The sequence below is a fragment of the Aquarana catesbeiana genome, linkage group LG01 (assembly GCF_042186555.1).
Source record: "Aquarana catesbeiana isolate 2022-GZ linkage group LG01, ASM4218655v1, whole genome shotgun sequence".
In the NCBI taxonomy this organism is placed as follows: domain Eukaryota; kingdom Metazoa; phylum Chordata; class Amphibia; order Anura; family Ranidae; genus Aquarana; species Aquarana catesbeiana.
The window spans coordinates 609,746,597-609,771,995 of NC_133324.1; the positions used below are offsets into that span (position 1 = coordinate 609,746,597).

Here is a 25,399-nt window from a genome sequence, read left to right on the forward strand (position 1 = left end):
TATACAGATCATGACATTGGCTGTCAAAATGATATGAGCAGTTGTGGTCGTGGTAGTCTAGGACTGACATAATAGGTATATGGACTTCACTAAAGTTTTGCTGGGTCTACCTGGTACTCCCTTAATCCCCAACTGGCTAAAAACTCAAATTCAGTGGATAGAAGATTCATTTAAAGGGCTCACATAAAAAAACTGACATTACTCAACATTTCTCCTTTTGGGGAGGGTTATTGGCATGTTTTTTATTTTTACATTTTTGTGATATTTGCCACCTATACTATAGCCCCAAACATCCTTTACATGCCAAATATAACATAAGGGGGTGATCCGAACACTACTGTGCTTCAACAACGACTTTATTGATATTTAACAATGCATTATTTTTTTATATTCCTATGCTAGATCCATTTTAGTTATTGTTCTTTTTGTATTTGTCTCCGTGCAGGTCAAACCAGCATTTCTGAAACCATCACTCCACAAGTATCCATGACTACGACCTCAACAAATACAAGTAATGGACACTTACAATAAGTGAAACCTGTAGAAACACCAATATTTCAGACAGTTATATTTGATGGACTTTCCCAATAAAACATGTTTTTTGCTTGTTAAACTGTATTCAGTATACTTATAGACATATAGGGGTCGATTTACTAAGGCAAATAGGCCGTTTTGCAAAGGAAGTTGCACTGTGCAAAGAAAATTGTCCCCAGAATTTAGTAAATGTGGTGTAATTTCAATTTGCAAAAAATACCCACATGCACATGATTGGATGATGGCAGCCAGCAGAGCTTCACCTCTTTGACTATCTAATTGCCCTCCAGAAGGTTTACCCCCCCCCTTCATGACCAGGCCATTTTTTGCGATACAGCACTGCGCTACTTTAACTGATAATTGCATGGTTGTGTACCCAAATAAAATGTATGTCTTTTTTTCCACACAAATAGAACTTTCTTTTGGTGCTATTTGATCACCTCTGCAAGTTTTCTTTTTTGCGCTATGAACAAAAAAAAAATATATTTCTTACTTTCTGCTATAAAACAAATCCAATAAAAAAATTGGAAAAAAATCTATTTTCTTCATGAATTTGGGCCAATATGTATTCTGCTACATATTTTTGGTAAAAAAAATCCCAGTAAGCGTGTATTGATTGGTTTGCGCAAAAGTTATTAACTATGGGATAGATTTACAGAATTTTTATTTAACTTTTACTAGTAATGGCGGCGGTCAGCGACTTATATCGGGACTGCGACAATGCGGCGGACAAATTGGACACTAAGTGACACTTTTTGGGGACCAGAGACACTAATACAGTGATCAGTGCTAAAAATATGCACTGTCACTGTACTAATAACATTGGCTGGGAAGGGGTTAACATCAGGGGCGATCAAAGGGTTAAATGTGTGCCTATGGAGTGCTCACAAACTGTGGGGGAAGTGCTTGTACTATGGGAGGGCAGAGGTCTGTGTTTCTGCTTTGTAGGAACACAGGATCACAGCCTTCCCTTTTCACAGAACAACGAATTTGCCTTGTTCACATGGGCAGACCGCCATTCTGCCTGTGTCCCAAACGATTGGCGGACATCGCATCTGCCAGACCCACTCATTGGTTCTTGCTGTGTCCAATCACAGCGGAAGAGGGTCGCCTGTGGCTTGCTGTGCGCCCCAGATCCAGAAGTGCAGTATCATGTACAGGTTTGTGATTTTGCACAGGATAGCCGCCTTCCTGCCGTATGTATACAGTATATGGTCGGCAAGAGGTTAAACTCTGGGGATATTCTCTTCCAAAGTGCAAATTTCCTTTTAAAGAGAACATTCTATTTGCCTTTAGTAAATCAACCCCATGAAGTGCATAATAATACCAGGTGCATTGTATACTGATACAACAGTTAAACCTCGTTTACATGTTAGTACGTCTGTGAGAGGGTGCTGTGTGCCCACAAAGGTATGCACAGATGTTCCGTGAATCCCTGTGCAGGCAAGTCCCTTTCATTTGGGGCACATATTTATGCAAGTAGTAAAATGAATCTTGTATATTATTGAATTTGACCTCATCACACAGTGGGGGGGAGATTTACTAAAACTGGTGCACACAAAATCTGGTGCAGCTGTGCATAGTAGCCAATTTGCTTCCAGGCTTTATTGTCAATGTTTATTTGCACAAGCTGAAGTTAGAAGCTGATTGATTACTATGCACAGCTGCACCAGATTCTGTGTGAACCAGTTTTAGTAAATCCCCCCCCCCCCCCCCCAGTGATTTTTTTTTTTTTACTTCCTAATGTCTGTTGTCCAGCCCTGTTATTATAAGTAAAATATCAACTATAGTTGAATGAAATTGAAATTGTAGATACACAAGTAGGCAAGGTCATTTTCAGAAAAATAAACAATAAAGATGAGGTGCAGGAAAATATCTGCCTGTACCTTCTGCCTCTTGTACATTTTGGGCAATTCTCTTTTAATAAAAAAAAAATTCCTGTTGCTGGCCAATTTTTACACTATTGTTTTACCTGTGATCTAATTATTTGGCATTGGTACATGTCCCCATGGCAGTGCCCAGCGTCCTATGTTTTATTTACAAGTTACCTATTAGCTCTTAAAAAGCCCAGTCAGTGTTGATGGGGGAATCCCTCCTGCGGAGCTATTGTGTTCTCCGGGAGAACACACAGTTGATCATTGCTAGCAGCTATAACCGATGGCAATAATCGCATAAAAAATCCAATCAATTTGGGTACAATCAGCCCTGCCCATACATGGTTCAAATCGGAGCCGGTCCTTGCTGAACCGGCAGAAATTTAAATCGTCTATGACCGACTATAACTGCATTGGCAGTATTTTGGCAAAGGTGAATTATGCTTTTAAGTAATGTGCTGGAGTTACATTATTCTAAATTCTGCTGCCTTCCTACTAGGCCCCACCTTATGTACATCAATATGTTCTGGATGGTACAGAAAATGACACCTCTAATTCACGCAAGTGCATAGCTCCCAACTGTCCCTGATTTCAAGGGACTGTCCCTGATTTGGAGCAATGTCCCTCTTTCCTCCTCATTTGTCCCTCATTTTGGTTTGATCTATATAGTTGTATATCAAATTCACTTTTTATCTTTCAAAAGTGTTTCCCAAACTTTTATGCAAATTCTAAATTGCTGCATTTGTCAATTTTAAAAGCCAATATAAGGAATAGTAGTGGTAAAAAAAGCACTTGTGAATTTAATTAACCTTTTTTTAAAAAATGATTTCCCCTTAAGGGGTGTGGCGGGGGGGCGTGTCCTATGGCTACATACGTTTGCTAGTAGGTGTCCCTCATTCCCATCTCAAAATGTTGGGAGGTATGCAAGTGGGGAAAATGTATGAACTGTTGTTCCAGCTCTTAGGAAGGAGGAACTGGAGTTCATACATAAGTTTGTGGGTCTACTTGGTTCCATCTGTCGATGTTTTGCTGCTTCCTCTCGTCCGCCTCACATCAATAATTAGCTGGTAATACCTCCCTTCTCCATCCTCTTGCCACTTTTTGATCCTGCTGACAATTTTTTTCCCTGCTGTCTGATTTTTTTCCTGATTTTTTTTCCTTCTCTCTCTACTTCCACGATCTAGTCCCACCTGCTGCTATCTTATATCCACTCTTAGAGCCGGTTCACACAGAGGCAGCACGACTTGCAGCGCGACTCACAGAGGCGACCTGCATACGAATTCAGTGGCGACTTGCAAAATTACTTCTGTATAGAAGTCAATGCAAGTCGCCTGAAGTTGCCCCAAAAGTAGTACAGGAACCTTTTTCTAAGTCGGAGCGACTTGAGTCCCTCCCATTAGAACGGTTCCATTGTACAGAACGGAACGCGACTTGTCAGGTGGCTAAGTCGCCTGACCAGTCACCCCTGTGTGAACCGGGTCTTAGGCTTCATGTACACGGGACGTTTTAAACCTCCCCTGAACAATGGAATAATTGACAGCTAAGTTTAAAAACTTCTGTTGTGCCGCGTTTAGCCGCGTTTGCGCTTAGAAGCATTTTTTTTGCATTGCAAATGGTCAGAAATGTATCTCCATTAATAACGCCTGTAAACAAAATGCGGCTAAACGCGAGTTACTGTATTTACAAGTTGTTACAAGCATTTGGTGTTTCAAATGCCTCTGAACATCTGTCCTGAAAGCATTTTTTTGATTTCCAAAAAATGCTTCTAACCTCAACTGCCTGGAAACGACTATAAATGACCCTGTGTACATGTGCTGATAGGATAACAGAGGAGAGTACAGGGGCAGCTGAAAAAAACACCCAACTGCTCCTAAACGTCCGTTTACCAGCAGCAGTGTACATGAGGCCTTATTTTGCTAATTCATGGTGCCAAAAGTGTTGGAAAGAAGTATGAACATATTTTTTTTTTCTTGCCAGATAAAGCAACAACATCAGCATCCTCTTCTACCACAAGAACAGACACCACAACGCTTGCTTCCAGTACTTTAACAAGTAGAGGTAAGATCTTTAAGTAACTTTGCAGGCTTGCATGATAACTTTTCCTGACAAACCAAAATAGTGTTATTGTTCAAGCAAGCTCTACCTTTTATCATTAACAGCTTCCCTTCCAGCCATAGTACGAAAAAATGTTAGTTGTAATTTTTTTACACACGATATTTGCACAGCAGTATTTCAAACGCAATAACCCCCCCCCCCCCAAAAAGACACTTTATTGAATTTTAGTGCACACAAGCACTAGTGTTTAGTAAAATATAAGATGATGTTATGCTGAGTAAATAGATACCTAACATGTCACACTTTAAAATTGCGTGCACCCAAAGAATGGCAAAAAACGACGGTACTTAAAAATCTCCTTAGTCGATGCTTTAACCACTTCAGCCCTGGAAGATTTGGCTGCTCAATGACCGGGCCATTTACGGCGCTGCGTCGCTTTAACTGACAATTGCGCGGTTGTGTGGCGCTGTACCCAAAACATAATTGGCGTTTTTATTTCCCACAAATAGAGCTTTCTTTTGGTGGTATTTGATCATCTCTGCGGTTTTTATTTTTTGCGCTATAAGCAAAAAAAGAGCGTCAATTTGGAAAAAAACACAATATTTTGTACTTTTTGCTATAATAAATATCGCCAATTTTTTTTTCTTAGTTTAGACCGATATGTATTCTTCTACATATTTTTTGGTAATAAAAATCACAATAAGCGTATATTGATTGGTTTGTGCAAAATTTATAGCGTCTGCAAAATAGGGGATAGATTTATGGCATTTTTATTATTAGCTTTCTTTTTTTACTAGTAATGGCGGTGATTTGCGATTTTTATCAGGACTGAGACATTATGGTGGACAGATCAGACACTTTTGACAATTATACAGCCATCAGTGCTATAAAGATGCACTGATTACTGTGTAAATGTCACTGGCAGGGAAGGGGTTAACACTAGGGGGTGATCTAGGGGTTTACTGTGTTCCCTAGGTGTGCTCTAACTGTAGGGGGAGGGGACTGACTAGAGGAGATGACAGATCGTTGTTCCTAGTTAGTAGGAACTCTCCTCACAGAACAGGGATTTGTCATCGCGACCACCAGCCCCCACAGTGCAGCTGGCACGCGCCTGCTATCCGACGTACAGCTATGATGGTTCACGGGATTGTGCCGACCTGCCGCCGTATACAGGCATACCCCACTTTTAAGTACACAATGGGGTTTATTTACTAAAGCTGGAAAGTGCAAAATCAAGCTCACTTCTGCATAGAAACCAATGAGCTTCCAGGTTTTTTTACCAAAGCTTAATTGAACAAGCCGAGGTTAGAAGCTCATTGGTTTCTATGCAGAAGTGAGCCTGATTTTGCACGTTCCAGCTTTAGTAAATAAATCCCATTGTGTACTTAAAAGTGGGGTATGCCTGTAATGATGGCGGCTGGTCGGCAAGTGGTAAAAACCTTTACAGGTTATCAGTTTAGAGTTACACAGGAGACTGGTGCTAAAAGTATTGTTCTCATGCTGACATGGCCATTAGCTCACATGTGTGGTGTGATCTCCATTTACAGATGCATGCTGTGGAGCCGTCGTACATATTTGCATTTGCGCATGAGCACAGGGAGACAGGGGAGCTTTAACTTTTGTTTTTTCATTTACATTTATTTTTTTACACTGTCCCCAGTGACAGAGAGACCCCAGGGTTCTCCTCTGCCCTCAAAATCATCTGATCAAACCGTGATCTGTTTATTTTAAAAAATATTGTTACAAAAAATTACAACTTCAAAAAACTCACTATGGCTCTTATTAAATGCCTTGGACCGTCTACTTTCCTAAATTGGGTCATTTAGGGGGCATTTGTACTGTCCTGGCATTTTAAGGCCTCAAGAAATGAGATAGGCCATCAGTACAGTACATCAGGACTGATCAATTTTCATATATATATATATATATATATATATATATATATATATATATATATATATATATATACACACACACACACACACAGTGCCTTCACACACCTTGACATTTTCCACATTTTGTCATGTTACAACCAAAAACATAAATGTATTTTATTGGGATTTTATATGATAGACCAACACAAATTGGCACATAATTGTGAAGTTGAAGGAAAATAATAAATAAGTTTCAATTTTTTTTACAAATAAATATTTGAAAAGCGTGGCGTGCATTTGTATTCAGCCCCCTTTTGATACCCCTAACTAAAATCTAGTGGAACCAATTGCCTTCAAAAGTTACCTAATTAGTAAATAGAGTCCACCTGTGTGTAATTTAATCTCAGTATAAATGCAGTTGTTCTGTGAATCCCTCAGAGGTTGGTCAGAGAACCTTAGTGAACAAACAGCATCATGAAGGTCAAGGAACAAACCAGATAGGTCAGGGATAAAGTTGTGGAGAAGTTTAATGCAGGCTTAGGTTATAAAAAAAAATCCCAAGTTTTGAACATCTCACAGAGCACTGTTCAATCTATCATCCAAAAATGGGAAGAGTATGGCAAAACTGCAAACCTACCAAGACATGGCTGTCCACCTAACCTGACAGGCCGGGCAAGGAGAGCATTAATCAGAGAAGCAGCCAAGAGGCCTATGAGAACTCTAAAGGAGCTGCAGAGATCCACAGCTCAGGTGGGAGAATCTGTCCACAGTACAACTATTAGTTGTGCGCTCCACAAATCTGGCCTTTATGGAAGAGTGGCAAGAAGAAAGCCATTGTTGAAAGAAATCCATAAGAAGTCCAGTTTGCAGTTGGTGAGAAGCCATGTAGGGGACACAGCATACATGTGGAAAAAGGTGCTCTGGTCAGATGAGACCAAAATTATACTTTTTTGGCCTAAAAGCAAAATGTTACGTGTGGTGGAAAACGAACACTGCACATCACCCTGAACACACCATCCCCACCGTGAAACATGTTGTGGGGATGCTTTTCTTCAGCAGGGACAGGGAAGCTGGTGAGAGTTGATGGGAAGGTGAATGGAGCCAAATACAGGGCAATCTTAGAAGAAAACCTGTTAAGAGGCACTCCGCTGGGGGCACTGATTTAAGAGGCACTCCGCTGGGGCACTGATTTAAGAGGCACTCCGCTGGGGACACTGACCGCTGGGGACACCTGATGTAAGAGGCACTCCGCTGGGGACACTGACCGCTGGGGACACCTGATGTAAGAGGCACTCTGCTGAGGACACCTGATGTAAGGACAGACTCTGCTGGGGGCACCTGATGCAAGGATGAACTCTGCTGGGGGCATCTGATGGCATCTGGTGGCAGGCGACGTGGCAGGTGACATGCTCAGGGGTCCCACTGACTGTGGATTATGGTGAGTTGAATGATTTCATTCTATATTACAATGTAATAATAATAATAATGCGCTCCAATCATCCTGACACCACAACAACCATGGTGCTGGGATGATTGAAGCGCTAACACCAGGTGTTTGGAGTATCTTTATCTGCTGGAATACACATTTCTGTTGTGGTGTAGGATCTGGGCCTGCTGTCCCTACACCCTTCTTTCCTTCCTTCTCTCTCCTTCCCTCCTTCTTTCCTTCTTTCTCTCTCCCTCCCTCCCTCTTTTGCCCTTTCTTTCTCCATCTCTCATTCATCTCAGACTCTAACCACACCCCCATTTGAACCACGCCCGTATAAGCCACGCCCACTATTCACATAAACCACGCTCATTTGTCGGAGAGGCGCGCTGCGCATACCGCATTTTTCTTGTTTTGCTATGTCACGACTACAAATGCATGCCCCGCCCCCTAATTAGAATAAGACTCCACCTACAGCCAAAAAAGTGTCCCGATAATTTTTTTTACAATGTTGGCAACTATGGGACAGAGAGGGGAGGAGAGAAGCTGGCTGCCCATTACCAGGCTACATATGTATGTATGTATCTCACAGTATGTTGTGGTTGTGTCTAGTGAATTTATACCTGTTTGTGTGTATCTGAGTGCATGTATGTATCTGTATATATCTGAGTGTGTATGCATGTATCTGTATATATCTGAGTGTGTATGCATGTATCTGTATATAGCTGAGTGTATATGCATGTATCTGATTGTATATATCTAAGTGTTTATGCATGTATCTGATTGTATATATCTAAGTGTGTGTATGCATGTATCTGTATATATCCAAGTGTGTATGCATGTATCTGATTGTGTATATATCTGAGTGTATATGCATGTATCTGATTGTGTATATATCTGAGTGTGTTATGCATGTATCTGAGTGTGTATATACAGTATCTCACATAAGTGAGTACACCCCTCACATTTTTGTAAATATTTTATTATATCTTTTCATGTGACAACACTGAAGAAATGACACTTTGCTACAATGTAAAGTAGTGAGTGTACAGCTTGTACAACCTGTCCTATTAAACCGCTGTATGGTCTTGGCCACCGTGCTGTAGCTCCGTTTCAGGTTCTTGGCAATCTTCTTATAGCCTAGGCCATCTTTATGTAGTACAACAATTCTTTTTTCCAGATCCTCAGAGAGTTCTTTGCCTTGAGGTGCCATGTTGAACTTCCAGTGACCAGTATGAGAGAGTGAGAGCGATAACACTAAATTGAACACACCTGCTCCCCATTTCACACCTGAGACCTTGTAACACTAATGTGTCACATAACACCGGGGAGGGAAAATGGCTAATTGGGCCCAATTTGGACATTTTCACTTAGGGATGTACTCACTTTTGTTGCCAGCGGTTTAGACATTAATGGTTGTGTGTTGAGTTATTTTGAGGAGACAGCAAATTTACACTGTTATACAAGCTGTACACTCACTACTTTACATTGGAGTAAAATGTCATTTCTTCAGTGTTGTCACATGAAAAGATAGAATAAAATATTTACAAAAATGTGAGGGGTGTAATTGCAGCAAAAGGTGGTTCTACAAAGTATTGACTCAGGGGGGCTGAATACATGCACACACTTTTCACATATTTATTTGTCTTCCACTTCACAATTTTGTGCCACTTTGTGTTGGTCTCTCACATAAAATCCCAATAAAATACATTTACGTTTTTGGTTATAAAGTGACAAAAGGTGGAAAATTTCAAGGTGTATGAATACTTTTTAAGGCACTGTATAAATGCTATATGTCAAAATTGTGTTGCTGCTGAGATCTATGAGTGCACCATTCACTCCATATGCTACTGAAACTTCCAGGACTCCTTGTTCTATTTTACACTGAGGATAGTTTTTTTTTTTTTCAAATAACAGTTTATATTATTATTCATGTTAGCGATACAGAATAAAGGAATATAGAAAATCACAAGTATTAACTAGCATATACATCCATGATATCAAACGCATACTCTAGAGAGAAAAGATATTGAAGTTATGCTAAATTCCAGTAGTATTTTAACATTTAACTTTTAGCAGTTCCCTTGGTAGATAAGAAACGTTAATGCTGTTACACAGTTGTAAATCAATGTCTGTGACTGAGAAAGTCATAAGAGCATGTAGTATAGGGGGATATAGGGGGGTAAGGAGAAGGAAAAGAAAGAGGGTAAAAGAGGAAATAAGCCATCTGGGTAGAGTTATTACCTGGTCATGGTGGGTCCTCCCGGAGATGCCACAGCTCCCAAACCCTATTATGTGCCTCCAATCTGTCTTGTATTCTAGCTGTCATTTTCTCCATCAGTTCAACATCTTTAATACTAGAGTAAAGATCTTCAGCAGAGGGTGGAGTACGGCGTTTCCAGTTTAGGGCTATGAGGCAGCGTGCTGCTGTGAGTACATGCCGTACTAATTTCTTATACGGTGTAGGGAGCTTTAGTGGTGATAAGCCTAATAGGAAGAACTTTGGGGACGCTTGAACCTGCATTTCCAGAAGGTGGGAAAGTAGGCGTTGGACCATATCCCAATATGGGGTAAGTAATGGGCAATTCCAGTAGATATGTCTGAAGGTGCCTTTTGCTCCCTGGCATCGACAGCACTTATCTGAGCTAGTAGGGAAAATTGTATGGAGCACATCTGGGGTCACGTACCAGAATAGAAGAATTTTATATGAATTTTCTTTATAAAGTGTACACATAGAACTCTTTGCTGTCTGGGTCCATATCACCTGCCATTGTGCTAAAGGGATTTCTTCATTGAGGATTTTCTCCCATTTAATCATATAGGGATGTTTGCCCTGCTCCTCTAGGGAAACAGCATTTAGAATCTTAAAGATTCCTGATATGAGACCTTTCTGTGCATTACCTGCTAAGATTATAGTTTCAAATGGGGACGGGGGGGGAGAATTGCAAGTTCGGGGCTATAGTTAATGCATAATGTCGAATTTGTAGGTACCCGTAGAATGCCTGTCTCGGCAATTCATGTTTAGTCTGTAAATCAGAAAAAGACAGTAGTTTACGTGTTCTAGGGTCCACTATGTTCCCAAAATGGAATAAATTCCTAGAGGACCAAGGGTGTGACATCTGGTATGTGAGGCTATCTGGCACTGACATTGGCTGTATGTTTGGGGTCATTGTTCTTCTGCAGAATAAATTTGGGGCCGCATTTATTACAGGTATTTATATAGCCTGAACATTTGCTCAACGCTTTACATTATATATATTGTACATTCACATCAGCCCCTTCCCTCAAGGAGCTTACAATCTAAGGTCCCTAACTCACATTCATACATACACATACTGGGGTCAATTTAGACATGAGCCAATTAACATACCAGTCCAGCATGTTAACCGGGGACCAACGCACAAAAAAAAAAAGTGTGGGGTTCCTTCTAAAATATATACCCCTCCCTTATTCCTAATGAGGGTCTGGTGTAGATGTTAAGGGGACCCCATGCAAGAATCCCCCAGAAAACGGTGGTGTCCACCCAAATTCCATAAAAGGCCTTTTGTTTTTGGCATGAATTTTACGTGGGGAATCCGACACAGAAAAACTATTTTAAAAAAAGCATGGGGTCACCCCAGAAATCCGTACCAGACCCTTATCTGAGCATGCAGCCTCGCAGGCCAGGGAAGGGCTTCATTTTACATGGGTTGCCATTGCAAAAGTCAAGTTTGAAACCTTGTGCTCCTCTTCCCTCATTGTCTACTCTACACAATAGCAAGGGTAAACCAGAAGAGAGGTACAGTGCAAAGGAGCAGTTCTTTAGATCTATGTACATTTCTTGTTCCCACAGCTGCTGGGCTGCTAGGTTGTGGGAACAGAACCAAAAAGCATCAGAGATGAGAAAAGCATTTTTCCTCTCATGTTTATCTTCTTTCCGTTTTAAGCCAGATGCTTCTGAGATGATGTGTTGCCACATAGACAGCTACTGTTATCTACATAACTCGTACTCTGAAAGGCTTCTCTCTACTCTTAACATGAAAACATGACACGTACATATCATAAAAATATTAATACATATTTTGGGAATACAAATCTTTCATCAGCTCCCATTTCCACTCGGATCGCCTAGACGACCCAAGATGAAGTTTGCCCCCCAGCCCTCAGGGACACATCACAGGTCCCAGAGGGCTGTGAGATCATTCACAAAGCACAGCGCAGCTCGTGCATGCGCAGTGGAAAGCTGGCTGGCAAGGAGTGGCTTCCCTTGGTAAACATGCCGGTGCTGAGGAGTCAAAGATTGGTGAAGAACCAGCCCCGATGAGGGCGGCGATAGATGCTTGGCCAGGTAGGTGTCCTTTTTTTAAAAGTCAGCAGCTACAGTTCTTGTAGCTGCTGACTTTTTTTTTCATACAGCCTGAAGATCTTCTTTAAAGGCCCTGTCGGACTTGTTGGCTGTGCGAACGCACAAAAGGCCCGTACACACGATCAGACTTTTTGACAACAAACATGCAAATTAGCTGTTTTGGAGCAACATCCGACCGTGTGTACGCTCCATCGGACAAACTTTTTCTGTTTCCATCGGACTTTTGTTGGCTGTGCGAACGCACAAACTTTCCGGCAACAAAAGTCCGATGGAGCAAAGTCCGATCGTGTGTACACAATAGCATCGGACTTTTGTACAAACTACAGTATGAAGCCGCGAGTATGTTTCCAGCGCGAACCCATCGCGCTGGCTCTCGGCGACAGGGTACTGTACATCTTGCGCTGGCTGCAATAGGAAAAACACATTTTCCTATTGCGGCCAGCACGAGAGGGAATTCCCCTCTGGGGGCATACCAGGCCCTTAGGTCTGGTATGGATTTTAAGGGGAACCCCTATGCCTAAAAAACGGTGTGGGGGTCCCCCCAAATCCATACCAGACCCTTATCCAAGCACGCAGCCTGGCCGGTCAGGAAAGGGGGTGGGGACAAGCGAGTGCCCCCCCCCCCCTCCTGAGCCGTACCAGGCCACATGCCCTCAACATGGGGGGGGTGGGTGCTTTGGGGGAGGGGGGTGAATATCAGACAACAATACAGAAGTTGACCAAAGGGTGATGGTAAAGAGTTGAAAAACCACGTGATTTGGTGAAAGTTGGCTGGAAAAGTCCTGCCGTCTGTATGCAATACAAACTTATGGCCAACGCCCTTTGTACAAAAATCCACAGGAAAGTTTGTACAAAGTCCTATCGCGTGTATGGGGCTTAACTGATCATCCAGAATATGCGGCGGATCAAGTATACAGGTGATATCCTGTATCCAGTTAGTGATGATGTAAGCAGCCACCATTTTGGTTGGTAAACACAAGGCAAAATCTTACTTTATGTGGAAAAAGGGTATACCATTTATACTACTGATTTAATAAGTGGGCAAGGCTCATTGCAATATTGATTTGGTAAACAAAGGTGCAGTTGTCCTTCAATCACTTGTCCTATAAACAAATATCAATTTTGAAATCCATTTTGCAACATCTATACCAATCGTCAAAACGTTCAAGCAATATTTTATTCAGGGCCTGGCAAGTTTATTAATGTATTTACATGTGCTTTTTTTCAGCTACCAGCAGTATATTCACTGAAATATCCAAAGAGACACACACAGAACACAGCACTAGTTTAATTAATGCAACAAGTCCACGTGCATCTGAATCTACCACTAATGACACCAGCAGTACGGGTAAGGAATATTGCATAGACTTTTCCCTTATTGACAGTAAATAATAGGAGGGCACAACATCAATCATACTGTTATTTGTAAGAAAATCCCTCCTGGCATTAGCTGTTAAATATAGTAATAAGGAAACATTTATTAGACTGTTATATGGACCAGCTCATAAAAGTCTGCTGTTCAGTTAGTTGTAGCAACAGTAAACTTGTAATAACATATACTGCATCAAAATGTCATAGGTACACTTAGTGGTTACTTTTTTTTAGGAATCCCTCTTTGGTAATACAACCATTGAATTACACCTGAATACATATATAGGGATGGGAGAACAGTTCGGCCCGAGCATAAGTTCAGGCTGAACTTTCGTTGTTCGGGTGTTAGGCGAACAGCCGAACAAACGGGTTGTTTGACTGTTTGTTTGCCCCCCAAACCGACCACAATGCATTGCGGCGCTAAACTGTGCATTACAAGCCCTGATTGGCTGAAGCAGTGAAAGCTTCAGCCAAACAGGGCACAGAGCACTGTCAGAGTCATGATTGGACACTGTCATCATGACTTTATCCAATCATGGCTCATTCCCACCCCACAGTATAAAAGTATTCTTTCAATGGCCATTTTCAGTGCGATTTCGGTGTGGAGAGAGATAGAACAGGGCTCTGTTCAGTGCTATTAGTTAGTGTGCTATACTGTGCTATTTTGCTTCAATTTTCAGTGTAGAATATTAGTTTAGTGTCAGTCTAGGGATACAAATTAAAGTTTACAAATTAGTGGAAAAAAAAATTCAAGCTTATTAATGGTCAAAATGTAAAATCATATAATAATGTCAACATTGTATTTCAACTATTTCTAGCTTCTTCCTCTTAATCTGTTCAATCCTGAGGTTTGTAAAGTTGTGAATATTTAATCCCATGATGCCTGAGACACGTATTCACTATGCCCTATCAGTGGGACTGCAAAGTGGCATGACAAGTCGTACCCCATGATTTCCAATGGGTACCGTTCAAATCTGTGCGACTTCAAGTCGCAGCGACTTCAAAGTAGTCCCTGCACTACTTTGGTCCGACTTTGATGCGACTTAAGATCCATGGACCTCAAGATCACACAGGCAATCCCTTAAGTCGCAACAAAGTTGCGTCAAAGTCGCACGATTTTCAGGTTGCACTTGTGAGAAAGGGGCTTGAGAGGAGGAGTTTCAGGAGGCAGAGTTGGTACAGAAATAACTGCTTGCAGGCAGCAAGGCACCGCCACCATGGGATATGTAGTCCTTACAAACTGAAAGTAAACAAAGGAGGAGAAGCTGCAAAGCATGCTGGGAATCCAGGAAGTTGTGTAAAAGAGATGGCCAGCACTCACGACATTAAAAAAAGAGATTTTTCAAGTTATTAATAAAAATGGCACTAAAAGCAAAACTTTTTTTTCTTTTTTTTTTGGATAGAGTAAGGGAGAGTTATAACCCCTGTCAGATTTTTTTTTTTTGCTATCTGTGTCCAAATGTGGATCTTACCATTCACTTCCTGTCCCATAGCCAAAACAGGAAGTGAAAGGAAATCCCTCCAAAGTGAGAGAACTAGTGCCCCCCATTGGAAGATGTTCCCTCTATTCCTGTTCTGATGTCAACCCAAAATCTGAGATTTTTTTTTTTACTTTCACTTTCGATGATAACGGTAAGGGCGAATCTCCCTAACGGGCACACAGGCAGCTAGAAAACCTGACAAGAGTTATTACCTCGCCGTTATATCCAAGAATAAAAAAAAAAATTGTCTTTAGTGACACTTTTAAGTGTTAGGTTCTTTTCCAATCATGTCTGCCTGTCAGTTTTTCAGGCGGACCTGATCCTAAGGTCCATGCATTCCTATGGACAGGTGGGTGTAAACAGACTTGTGTCCGTTTACACCCCCCTACCTACTGGTCCGATGAGGCCCGCTAAAAAAAATGGGAGAGGACTCTGTCCATCTAATGCCGCAAACACACGGTGGGACTTTTCGACCGGACTGGTCCGACACGCCGACGGACCAAAGCTGGCGGACAATCCGATCGTGTGTGGGCTTCACCGGACCTTCAGCGGACTTTTCCAGTCGCAAATCTGACGAACTTTATATTTGGAACATGCTTCAAATCTTTACGTCGTAACTCAGCCAGACCCAGAAATCCGCTCATCTGTATGCTAGTCCGACGGACAAAAACCAACGCTAGGGCAGCTATTGGCTACTGGCTATCAACTTCCTTATTTTAGTCCGGTCGGACGTCATCACGTACGAATCCGTCAGACTTTTGTGTGATTGTATGTAGTTAAGTCCGTTCGTTAGAAAGTCCGCCGCAAGTCCACCAAAAGTCCATCGAAAGTCTGTCGGATGGGCTGTCGGACTTTTGTATCCGAAAAGTCCGACCGTGTGTACGCGGCATTACACTCCTCTCCACCCAGACTGACATTGCTGCTGACCAAGGGCGGCCCTTGTGCTCCTTCATCCAGAGTGGGGGCATTCTAATAAATGAGGTGTGTTACTGGCCAGATCACCAGGTGAAAACAGAGGGGGGGAAAGCCTAAAAAAAAAGAAAACTAATGCATCCACCACATCTAATGATTGATAAGCTGCAATATATTATATATTTTTTTTAATATTGCTCTAAGTGACAGTTTTGCTTAACATCCTAAAAAGATTTTCAAATGTAATAGAATATTTAATCAACACATGCAGTGATTCCCTGCCCTTGCCTCTAGCGCAGGGATATGGGGGGGGGGGGGCCTTCAAAGATGATTCTGAGTGCAGGGTGATTTACTAACTATTACATGAGAAAGTGTGCACCAACTTTAACTAATCACACCAACACTCCAACTGACTCCAAATCAGGGCACATCTGCGGGTCATAAGTTGTTTGTTGTTACAGTATGAGCATATGGATGGAAGGGGAAGAGGAAATGAGAGAAAAAGGAGCATGTTTCCACTATAACAAGGGATTTCCCTTTACATTAGCAATTCTCCTCATTATGCAACAAGGGTAGGAAACATTTCTTTAAGTTTGTTGACTAGCTAAAATGTGGGAATTCAAAAATGTTTTTTTTTTTTTTTTTTTATCTGAAGCTTCCCAAACAGTCAGTTATATATGGATACAGATAATGATTGGATTCTAACATGTAAATAAATAATTCACAGGCTCTACATATACAACTAATAAGACCATTACCACCACATCCTTCTTCAGCACCCTGCATCCGGGCAATGCCACAGAAACAATAAATGGTGAGTGATCAGGAGGGGTGTCATCTTTAAGTTACACACCCTGCCTTCTGTTACGCTAATAACTTAACAAGCTTCTACAGTGTTTATTTTACAAAGATAACATCCAAGAATAGAAAAATGCATTAAAAAACACAGGTCCCACAATGTATGATTTTTTTTTTCTATAAACAAAAAAGACACACTGTAGAAAACTGCACATACTAATTATATATATCTTTTTTTTTTTATTTTGTTTTATTATTTTTTTTACAGCCAGGTTCACACTGTAGCATTTGAATGGGCTGTTCTACCTGTGGGAAATGCAGGGAAAAAGTCCCTGGCCCTTTTTAAAAAAATGCAGCCGCACAGAACCACATGGAGCCACGGCAATATGCAGTTTCATGCACCTTAACACATGCTGCAGTTTCTGATGCATGGGGGTGCCATTTAAGAATTAATCGCACCCTCACAAATCTCTAAAGAGCATTTTGCCTGCAGGTCAGGGAATGATTGCAATTTGCACGTGGACCCGCTACAGTGTGAACTTAGCCTACATGGGATTTCCCTGATCAAACCATTATCTATTTATACAGAACTGTAGAACTAAGATAACTATTACATACAATTTGTATTTTTTACTTTTTAGCCTTGTTTGCCGCTTTTTGGAGGATTCATTTGTTTTGACAATAAAAATGACCATATATCTGGACTGATTCCTACAACTTGCCACTCTCCTCTTTTCTCTTAACACAAATAAGCTATCCTAGAGGTTTGGGTCAGGCTACCCTAATGCCCTGTACACACGATCAGAATTTTCGTCGGAAAAATCTTGGATGGTTTTTTTTGATGGAATTCCGCTTAAGCTTGGCTTGCATACACACGGTCACACAAAAGTTCTCTGAACTTTTGACCATCAAGAATGCGGTGACGTACAAAACTACGACGAGCTGAGAAAATGAAGTTCACTGCTTCCGAGCACGCGTCGAATTGTTTCTGAGCATGCATAGGAATTTTGCGTGTCGGAATTGCTACAGACGATTGGAATTTCCAATAAGAACTTTTTTCGTCGGAAAAATAGAGAACCTGCTCTCAATCTTTTGCTGGCGGGAATTCCGCCAGCAAAATTAGATGGAGCATACACACGGTCGGAATTTCCGACCAAATGCTCACATCCGACTTTTGCTGTCGGAATTTCCGATCGTGTGTATGGGCATAAGGCACCAAAGAGCAGCCTCAAGACAATAAGTATTCAATCGAATGAAATCCTCAACAAATTTGCAAACCAGTGTTTGACCACCCCAATCTCCTTACGTTGGCAGTCAATGGAGAAGTGACCTCTTACAATGGTATTTAGTGAAAAGGTCCTTTTTAACATTTGTAAGATAAGCACGTTCACAAATGGAAGAAGTGCCAAACCAAAAGATAAAAGTCTAATTTTATTTATTAGTTTGTACTAAAAACGAAAAACAGAAAATGACTTTCAGGCAGTGGCAGCTGCTGTTTTTTTTTTTTTATTTGGGGGGGGGGGGGGGGGCGGGGCAGCAAACAAATTTGCTTTTGTAACACACCTGGGTGGGCTTGGAGCACACTCTCTGCGACCCGAGCCCACCCTGTTTTGAAGCCTATTAGAGCATCTGGCTCTAATCGGTGCTTCAAAAATAAAACAGCCCCTCCGCATTGGAATCCATGCGCCAGTGTCCTGAAAGGAGACAGACACATTGATAGGGGAGGGGGCGATGGACGGGGGGCGGCGCCCGGGCGCCCTTAATGTTCCGCCTCTGGTTTCAGGGGTCAGAGAAATCTCCCCCTTCACCAGGACTTCAGTTAAAATAGAATGGAGTGAAAATAGAGCTTTCCTGTGTGGATCTGTGCAGGGAAGCTAATAACTGCATCTCCTTTGTGAGTATTTTTAATCTTACCTTCATTTTGAAATAAAGTACAGTGAGCACTATGTTTGCCTATTTGTGCTTCATATTTCTATGCACATCATGAGGATTGTCCTATTGAAGCCTGTGGTCTGAGAGGGGAATCAGGAAGGAGAGCATAATGTGTTTTTTTACCGTTTTCGGGGTCTCCGGGTGTCAGAAATTGGCTGGTCTTTATCAGGGCTTTTTTTCTTGGAGAATAGGTGCAGGTACTCCCCCACCTCCTTCTGAGTCACTGATTTTCTTTGCTCCCTACCCACCTCCGAGCACTGTCCCTTGGTTGTACCCCTTACCAACCTCAGAGCACCATTCCTTGGTTCCACCCCCTACCCACTTTACTAACAATATTAACCCATCTTAGTTGAAATAGTTCCCTGAAGAATTCAAGTTGAAACGTGTTGTAGTCTACTTTGCCATATCATTTTTTTGACTGATGAGGTTTATTATAATACCTGCTACAGGAATCTCTATGCACATGGATATAAAACTTTTGTATGCGTTTTAACATAGTGTTTAGATTTTAAATGATTGCACAATAAACTTTTTGTATTTTAATATAACTTTGTCTCATGGTGCTTACAAAGTCCCATCCATAATACAATTTTCTCTGTCATTTCATTTGGGGATGTGGTACCATCTAGTTGGCATGGAGGGTCACTGACACAATTTATTCTTGCCTCTTTCTTGTCATCCTTATATGCCGAGTATGTGTTGCTTTATTGCATTTTTGATAGACTGGAAGATTTTTTGTGATGACTTGGCTTGCTGTATTTGAGAAGCTTTGACATAATAACAGAATACAAAAAGAAAAAAATTGTTGAAACTTGCAATCATCATTCTTTTTTTCCACGGAGCAAACACATTGCTTTTGCTTTATACCTTAACTGACAAATGAAAGTGACATGGAAATAATTATTGTAATTACAGTATTAGCACCCCTTAGAAGTTAAAACATGTTTTTGGATTTTGGTGATCTTCCAAGAAGACTATTCACTGTAATTAGTATCAGAGGTGATTTCACAAATTAGTCAATTAGCCCACTTTAGTGAAGAAACTCACCACCGTGCGCAGCACAATGAATAGAAAAAAAAAGAAAGAAAAGCAGAGAGATGTTTGAGGAGAAAAGGAAGAAAGTAATAGAAAGGTACATTAAAGGTAAAGCTTACAAATCTATCTCTAAAGGACTCCTGTGATCATAGTTGCCAACTTATTCAAGAAGTTTGTGCAGTAATTTTTTCACCGCAGGGCAACTTGATACGCTGCATCGTAACCCACTGTGGTGAACAGATTTCAATAAGCTGTCATTTTGACAGTTAAGAAAAAAAAAGTAAACAATGCAACAAGATGATCACAGCACATCACATTGTCCTGCACACAGTGCACACCAGTGGCTGTGCGGTATGGTTCTGGTATGAATAATCCCTTCATTTGAATGGTGGAAAAAAGAATCAAGGAAAACTTCAAAACATATCATGGCTGACCTCCAAGATTAAAGGACAATATCAAGACATAACATGCGTCATTGTCTGAATAATAATGCCCTTCATGGTAGAAGGCCTAAATTCTGAAAGCTAGACACAGAAAAGCTAGACTGGAGTTTTGTAAAATGCACATTGACAAGCCACGGCCTTTCTTGGAGAATGCCCTTTGGAAAGATAAAACAAAATAAGAGCATTTTGGTAAGTCACACAAGCTCTGTATTCACAAAAGAAAAAACTATGCTTCTAAAGAACCATATGTGGCCTCACTGGACCAGGCTTTTTTCCCTGGGGCTGCATATATGTGTATCTGTCTTTGTGCTGGAAGCAGAACAGAGGCCGTGGTTTCACCGAAACCCCGGGTCCCATACTAACGATCAGGACCCGGAACTCCTGGTTCCGGGTCACCTGATCGCTTTGATATCTTCTGTTTGGCTATCACAGTGATCAGTCACTGTGAAGCCAGCCCCTGTGTTTTCTCTCTCTCTCTGAATAAAGGGAAGAGATAAAGTACATTGTATCTCTCTCCCTCTTTCCTTTCAGAGAGAAAAATAAACAAAACTGTGTGTAAAAAATAACACAAAACAACAAAAAAAAAAAACTTAACTCAAGGTTTGATCTAGGTCAGTGCCAGGGTTAATGTTTGGGTCAAGGTCAGGGTCAGAGTCAAAGGTCAGGGTCAGTATAATTTGGGTAGCAGTAAAAAAAAAAAAAAAAAAAAGCATTTTTCAATTAGTATCAGTGTCAATTACTATCACTGTCGGTGTGTTTTAACCTCCCTGGCGGTATGATTATTTCGGATTTTAGGTGCTGAAAGCGGTACCATTATTTTGCATGGAAATTTGGCGTTTTATATTGTAGGTCTGTAAATCTTAACAATAACACACTTAAATCTGTCCAAACCAGAGTCTAGTAGATATCCCGGGTATGATAAAGTTTGAAACACAAAAACATAAATTATAATATAATAAATAAAAATAAATAATTAAAAAAAATTTAAAAAAATAGTAATAAAATAAATTTCCCCACAATTCACTATCGCTCAATTCTGCAAGTGTTCTAATTTACTATCGCTGTTTTCTAGCTGGTCTAAAGCCACTTTTGACGTAAAGGGACACTTTTTGGTTGCTATGGACAATCTCCAGTTTCCAGGCAGAAAGAACAGTGTATATCATGTAAAACTGCATGCAGGGCATGGGCCAGAGCACTGGGGACAAAAGGGATGTGAAATCATTTCATACAGTACTGTAATCTGTAAGATTACAGTACTGTATGTGTTATGATTTTGACAGTTTTTTGAATTTGCCGCCAGGCTCCGCCCCCGTGCGTCGCGCCGCTCGCAGGGAACGGAGCCTGGCACGGAGAGGCTTCGGAGGAGGACGGAGCCCTCGGACACTGCGGGGGACATCGCAGGATCCCGGGGACAAGGTAAGTAACGCCGCCCCAGGATCCTGCAATGCGATCCCGAGTGTGGCTCGGGGTTACCGCTAATGGTACTGAATTTTAACCCCGAGCCACACTCGGGAAAACCGCCAGGGAGGCTACGTAGGATAAAAAAGAAAAATGCACACTTTTGTTTCTGGGCTGTACTGTGGGTACATACAACAACTAACATACAAATATGTGATATCGATGTGATCGTGAGGAGCAGGAGAATTTATTTTGGGTTGTTTTTTGGTGGTAGGTTACGGTAGTAGTGGAAATGTACAGCTCAATAAAAAAAATAAATACTATTTTGGGCCAGTTTTCCTTTGATAATAAAAAATAAATAAATAAATAAATAAATAAATAAATAAATCAGGAGCGATCTATTACCATTTACCACCAAATATAAGGCCAATTTGTGCTGAATAAAAAAGGTATAATTCACCTGGATGCACAAAGTAGTTGTGATGATATGTACGGTTTTACTAACGCATGTCAATGTTGCAAAATTGTGCTTAGGCATTAGCATTTGTTTTACCCTTAGATGCGAAGGGGTTAAAAATATGCTGAACACTCCTTCCAAAATTTAAACAAACAAGGATGGCTATGTAGTAAAAGAATAGACAATTATTAATTCTGGTTAATGGTAAATTAAGGCAGAATGGTACCTTAGGAAACGCAGCAACTTTGGATCCACCCGATCTCTTCGAAAGACACTGATAATGATTACATTGATCAAAGAGAAGCCACCCTATTTGCAGTGTGTTTCTGGTATGGCACCAATAAACTACAGGTTGTAGTAGTGCCCCTGGACATCCACAGGGTCCTACGCTCCTTCTTAGGTTGCTTTGTTGGATCCAACTTTCTTCAGTGCATTTTTCATGCTTAAATATTGTAGTGTGTGTTGCTGACACTAGGTGGCAGCAATGTAGTACAAAATAATAAAAGCAAAACTAAAAATGTACTAATATCTCTGCTTTTCTTTATTTATTCCTAGGGACATCCATTCCAGCAGGTATGATTTTTAAATGCTAAAATATGCATGCTATTTGTTGGTTCTGTAGTTCTGATCAAATATATGGAAATAATGTACTTTTTTATAATTACAGGTATTCCAGCAAACAAAGGCCTGTCAGATAATCCCGGCCTAATAGCTGTACTTTGTATATTTTTTTCGATCCTTGCCATTGTTATTGTTGTGTCTGCTGTGAAGTTCTTCCGGAAACCTGGGCCAGGATTCGAAAAACTGGATGAGGTTCCTATGGTAAGGAGACAAACTGTAAATTATAATTCCAAGTATTGATTTTAGGCAACCTTTAATTAAAGAGGAGTTCCACCCAGGGGGTCAGGTAAAAAAAAAAAAAATTAAAAGTCAGCAGCTACAAATACTGCAGCTGCTGATTTTTAATCGGACACTTACCTGTCCCAGGGTCCAGCGATGCGGGGGATCGAAGCCCCGCTCATCTCCCCCTCCGTTCAGTGGCGCCGGCATTGCAACTGTGGGCGCCGGGCTGTGGCTTCACAGCCTGGCACCCACTGCGCATGCGCGAGCGGCATCGCGCGCCGTGATTGGCCGCTCAGTCATCTGGGACCTGTAATGGGTCCCAGATGATTGACAGCGGCGAGGGAGCAGAGCGGAGCTCTTCCTGTGCCGAGGGGGAAGTGATGTCACCAGCCCAGGCACTGGAAGGAGCAAACTACGAGGGACCCCCTAGCAACAGGCATTTAGAGGTAAGTTAAAAAAAAAATATCCAAATTTTTTTTGTTTTGTTTTTTAGGATTTTTCAAGTATTTTTGTTTTTTTGGGTGGAACCCCACTTTAACCTGACCGGACCGGACTGACCTCCTCTTGTCCGGTCCCTCGCCGGCCTTTCTGGACCCTCTCCCCTGCTGAGTGCCCCCACAGCAAGCAGCTTGCTATGGGGTCAACCGAGCAGAGCCCCTGCTCTGTGTGTCCATTCAGACATGGAGCCGCGGTTCGCCCCCACCCCCTCTCTCCCTTGGCTCACTGACTTTGATTGACAGCAGCGGGAGCCAATGGGGCCGCGCTGCCGTCTCAGCCAATGAGGTGGGAGAGTTCGAGACACTCCTGCAACATCGTTGGATTGACAGGCTCAGGTAAGTATTAGGGGGGCTGCTGCACCCAGAAGGTTTTTTTATTTTTTATCTTGAAGTATAACTAAAGGCAAAACTTTTTTTTGTTTTGTTTTGGACAGAGTGGAGAGGGATTAGAGCCCCTGTCAGTTTTTATTGCTGTCTGTGCCCCTGTTTAGAAGATTCACCCTCTCTATTTGTCCTGTTTACCATTGGAAGTAAAAGCAAACCCCACATTTTGGGTTGTCCCCAGAAAAGTAATAGATGGGAAATCTTCCAATGGGGACACTAGTTCTGGTGAGCTGGGGGTTCCCAAAAAAAATCCTTTAATTTGCAGAGATATCCTCTCACTTCCTGTTTGGCTATGGGACAGGAAGTGAAGGGAAATCTCCGCAATGGGACAGAGATGATGAAAAAAAAAATCTGAGAGGTTATTACCCTCCCTTACCCTATTCGTAATGAAAAAAAAAGTTCTGCTCATAGTTCTACTTTGGAAAAGAAGAAAGGTAACAGTGCTCTCTGCAGGGACAACTCAGTCCATACACCAGGCCCACTCACAGGTGCTGAGGCTCGATGTGTCCCAACACACTTCAATGCAACAGTAATAAGGAGAGCCGGCAAAACTGTAATCCTTGAAGTGTTGTTTATTGGTACATCAGAGTGACAATAAAACAATAAAACTGACGCGTTTCAGCAATAGCCTTAGTCGTAGCTAGTCATAGTTCTACTCTAATGCATAGAATGCATTAAGATTAAAAAAAAAAACGTTTGCCTTTAGAACCAGTTTAAACCCATATCTCTAGGTAGTTTGGGTCCCCTCGTAGCTCAGAAATCCACAGTTTTGTCACTGCTCTTTATTGCAATTTATGCCTATGGGTTCATTCACGAGGGCATATGCGTTTTCTGTGCACAGAGCATAGGTTCTTGCTAGAGAGGGATTCTGCATAAAATATATACCAAAAGTATCCATGTTTACGACTCATTCTCATGGGCGCTCACAGGCGCTGAGTCTGGATGCATGCACCCATCCATACATTACTGTCAAATATGGCTGTGCATGTAACTATGTACAGCTGATGGGCTCCTGTTCCCTTTCAATAGGCTGCTTGCACATAGCTCAATGGTGAAGAAAAAAATAAACAAATGACTCTGGCCGCTGCACAGGGCTGAGCCATACCTCTCAACTTTTTGAGATGGGAATGAGGGACACCTATCAGCAAAAGTATACAGGCATAGGACACACCCCTTGCCACACCCCCTTAAAGGAGAATTGTACAAAAAAACAAGATTGGTTAAACTCACAAGTGCTTTTTTTACCACTAATATTCCCTTATATTGGCTTTTGGAATTTACAAATGCAGCAATTTAGAAATCAGATGAAAGGTTTAGAACTGGGAAACACTTTTTGATAGATAAAAAGTGCATTTTATATACATCTATATAGATCAGACCAAAATCAGGGACAAATGAGGAGGAAAGAGGGACATTGCTCCAAATCAGGGACAGTCCCTCGAAATCAGGGACAGTTAGGAGCTGTGGCTGAGCACCCATGTGGATGAGCCCTTAGATGTTACATGCTTTAAAACACCTTTACATGCATAAAAACTGCAAATATGTACGGCCCCTGACGCAGCTGTGTCCTACGCTTTTGCACACTGACAAGCAAAGCTCACATTTTCATTTTTAAATGCAGCTGTGTGTATGGTGCTATTGGTTCCTGTAGTGCTGCGTACAGATGAGTACAAAACTATTCACTGTATGCATTTAAATGTGTCCTTTTAGACATCCATGTGACTGGGCCCTAAAGCAGAA

General features: G+C 41.5%; 1 protein-coding gene across 2 annotated transcripts in view; it reads left to right on the forward strand.

The window, feature by feature from the left end:
• CIST1 (colon, intestine and stomach enriched 1) overlaps nucleotides 1–25,399 on the forward strand; it is an 85,356-nt gene that overhangs the window by 54,623 nt on the left and 5,334 nt on the right. For both annotated transcript variants that reach the window (XM_073600680.1, XM_073600762.1), the window contains exons 2-7: nucleotides 446–511; nucleotides 4,386–4,466; nucleotides 13,337–13,456; nucleotides 16,600–16,686; nucleotides 22,491–22,508; nucleotides 22,603–22,757. In XM_073600680.1, coding sequence (XP_073456781.1) covers nucleotides 446–511; nucleotides 4,386–4,466; nucleotides 13,337–13,456; nucleotides 16,600–16,686; nucleotides 22,491–22,508; nucleotides 22,603–22,757 — 527 coding nt within the window. The remainder of the gene's footprint in view (nucleotides 1–445; nucleotides 512–4,385; nucleotides 4,467–13,336; nucleotides 13,457–16,599; nucleotides 16,687–22,490; nucleotides 22,509–22,602; nucleotides 22,758–25,399) is intronic.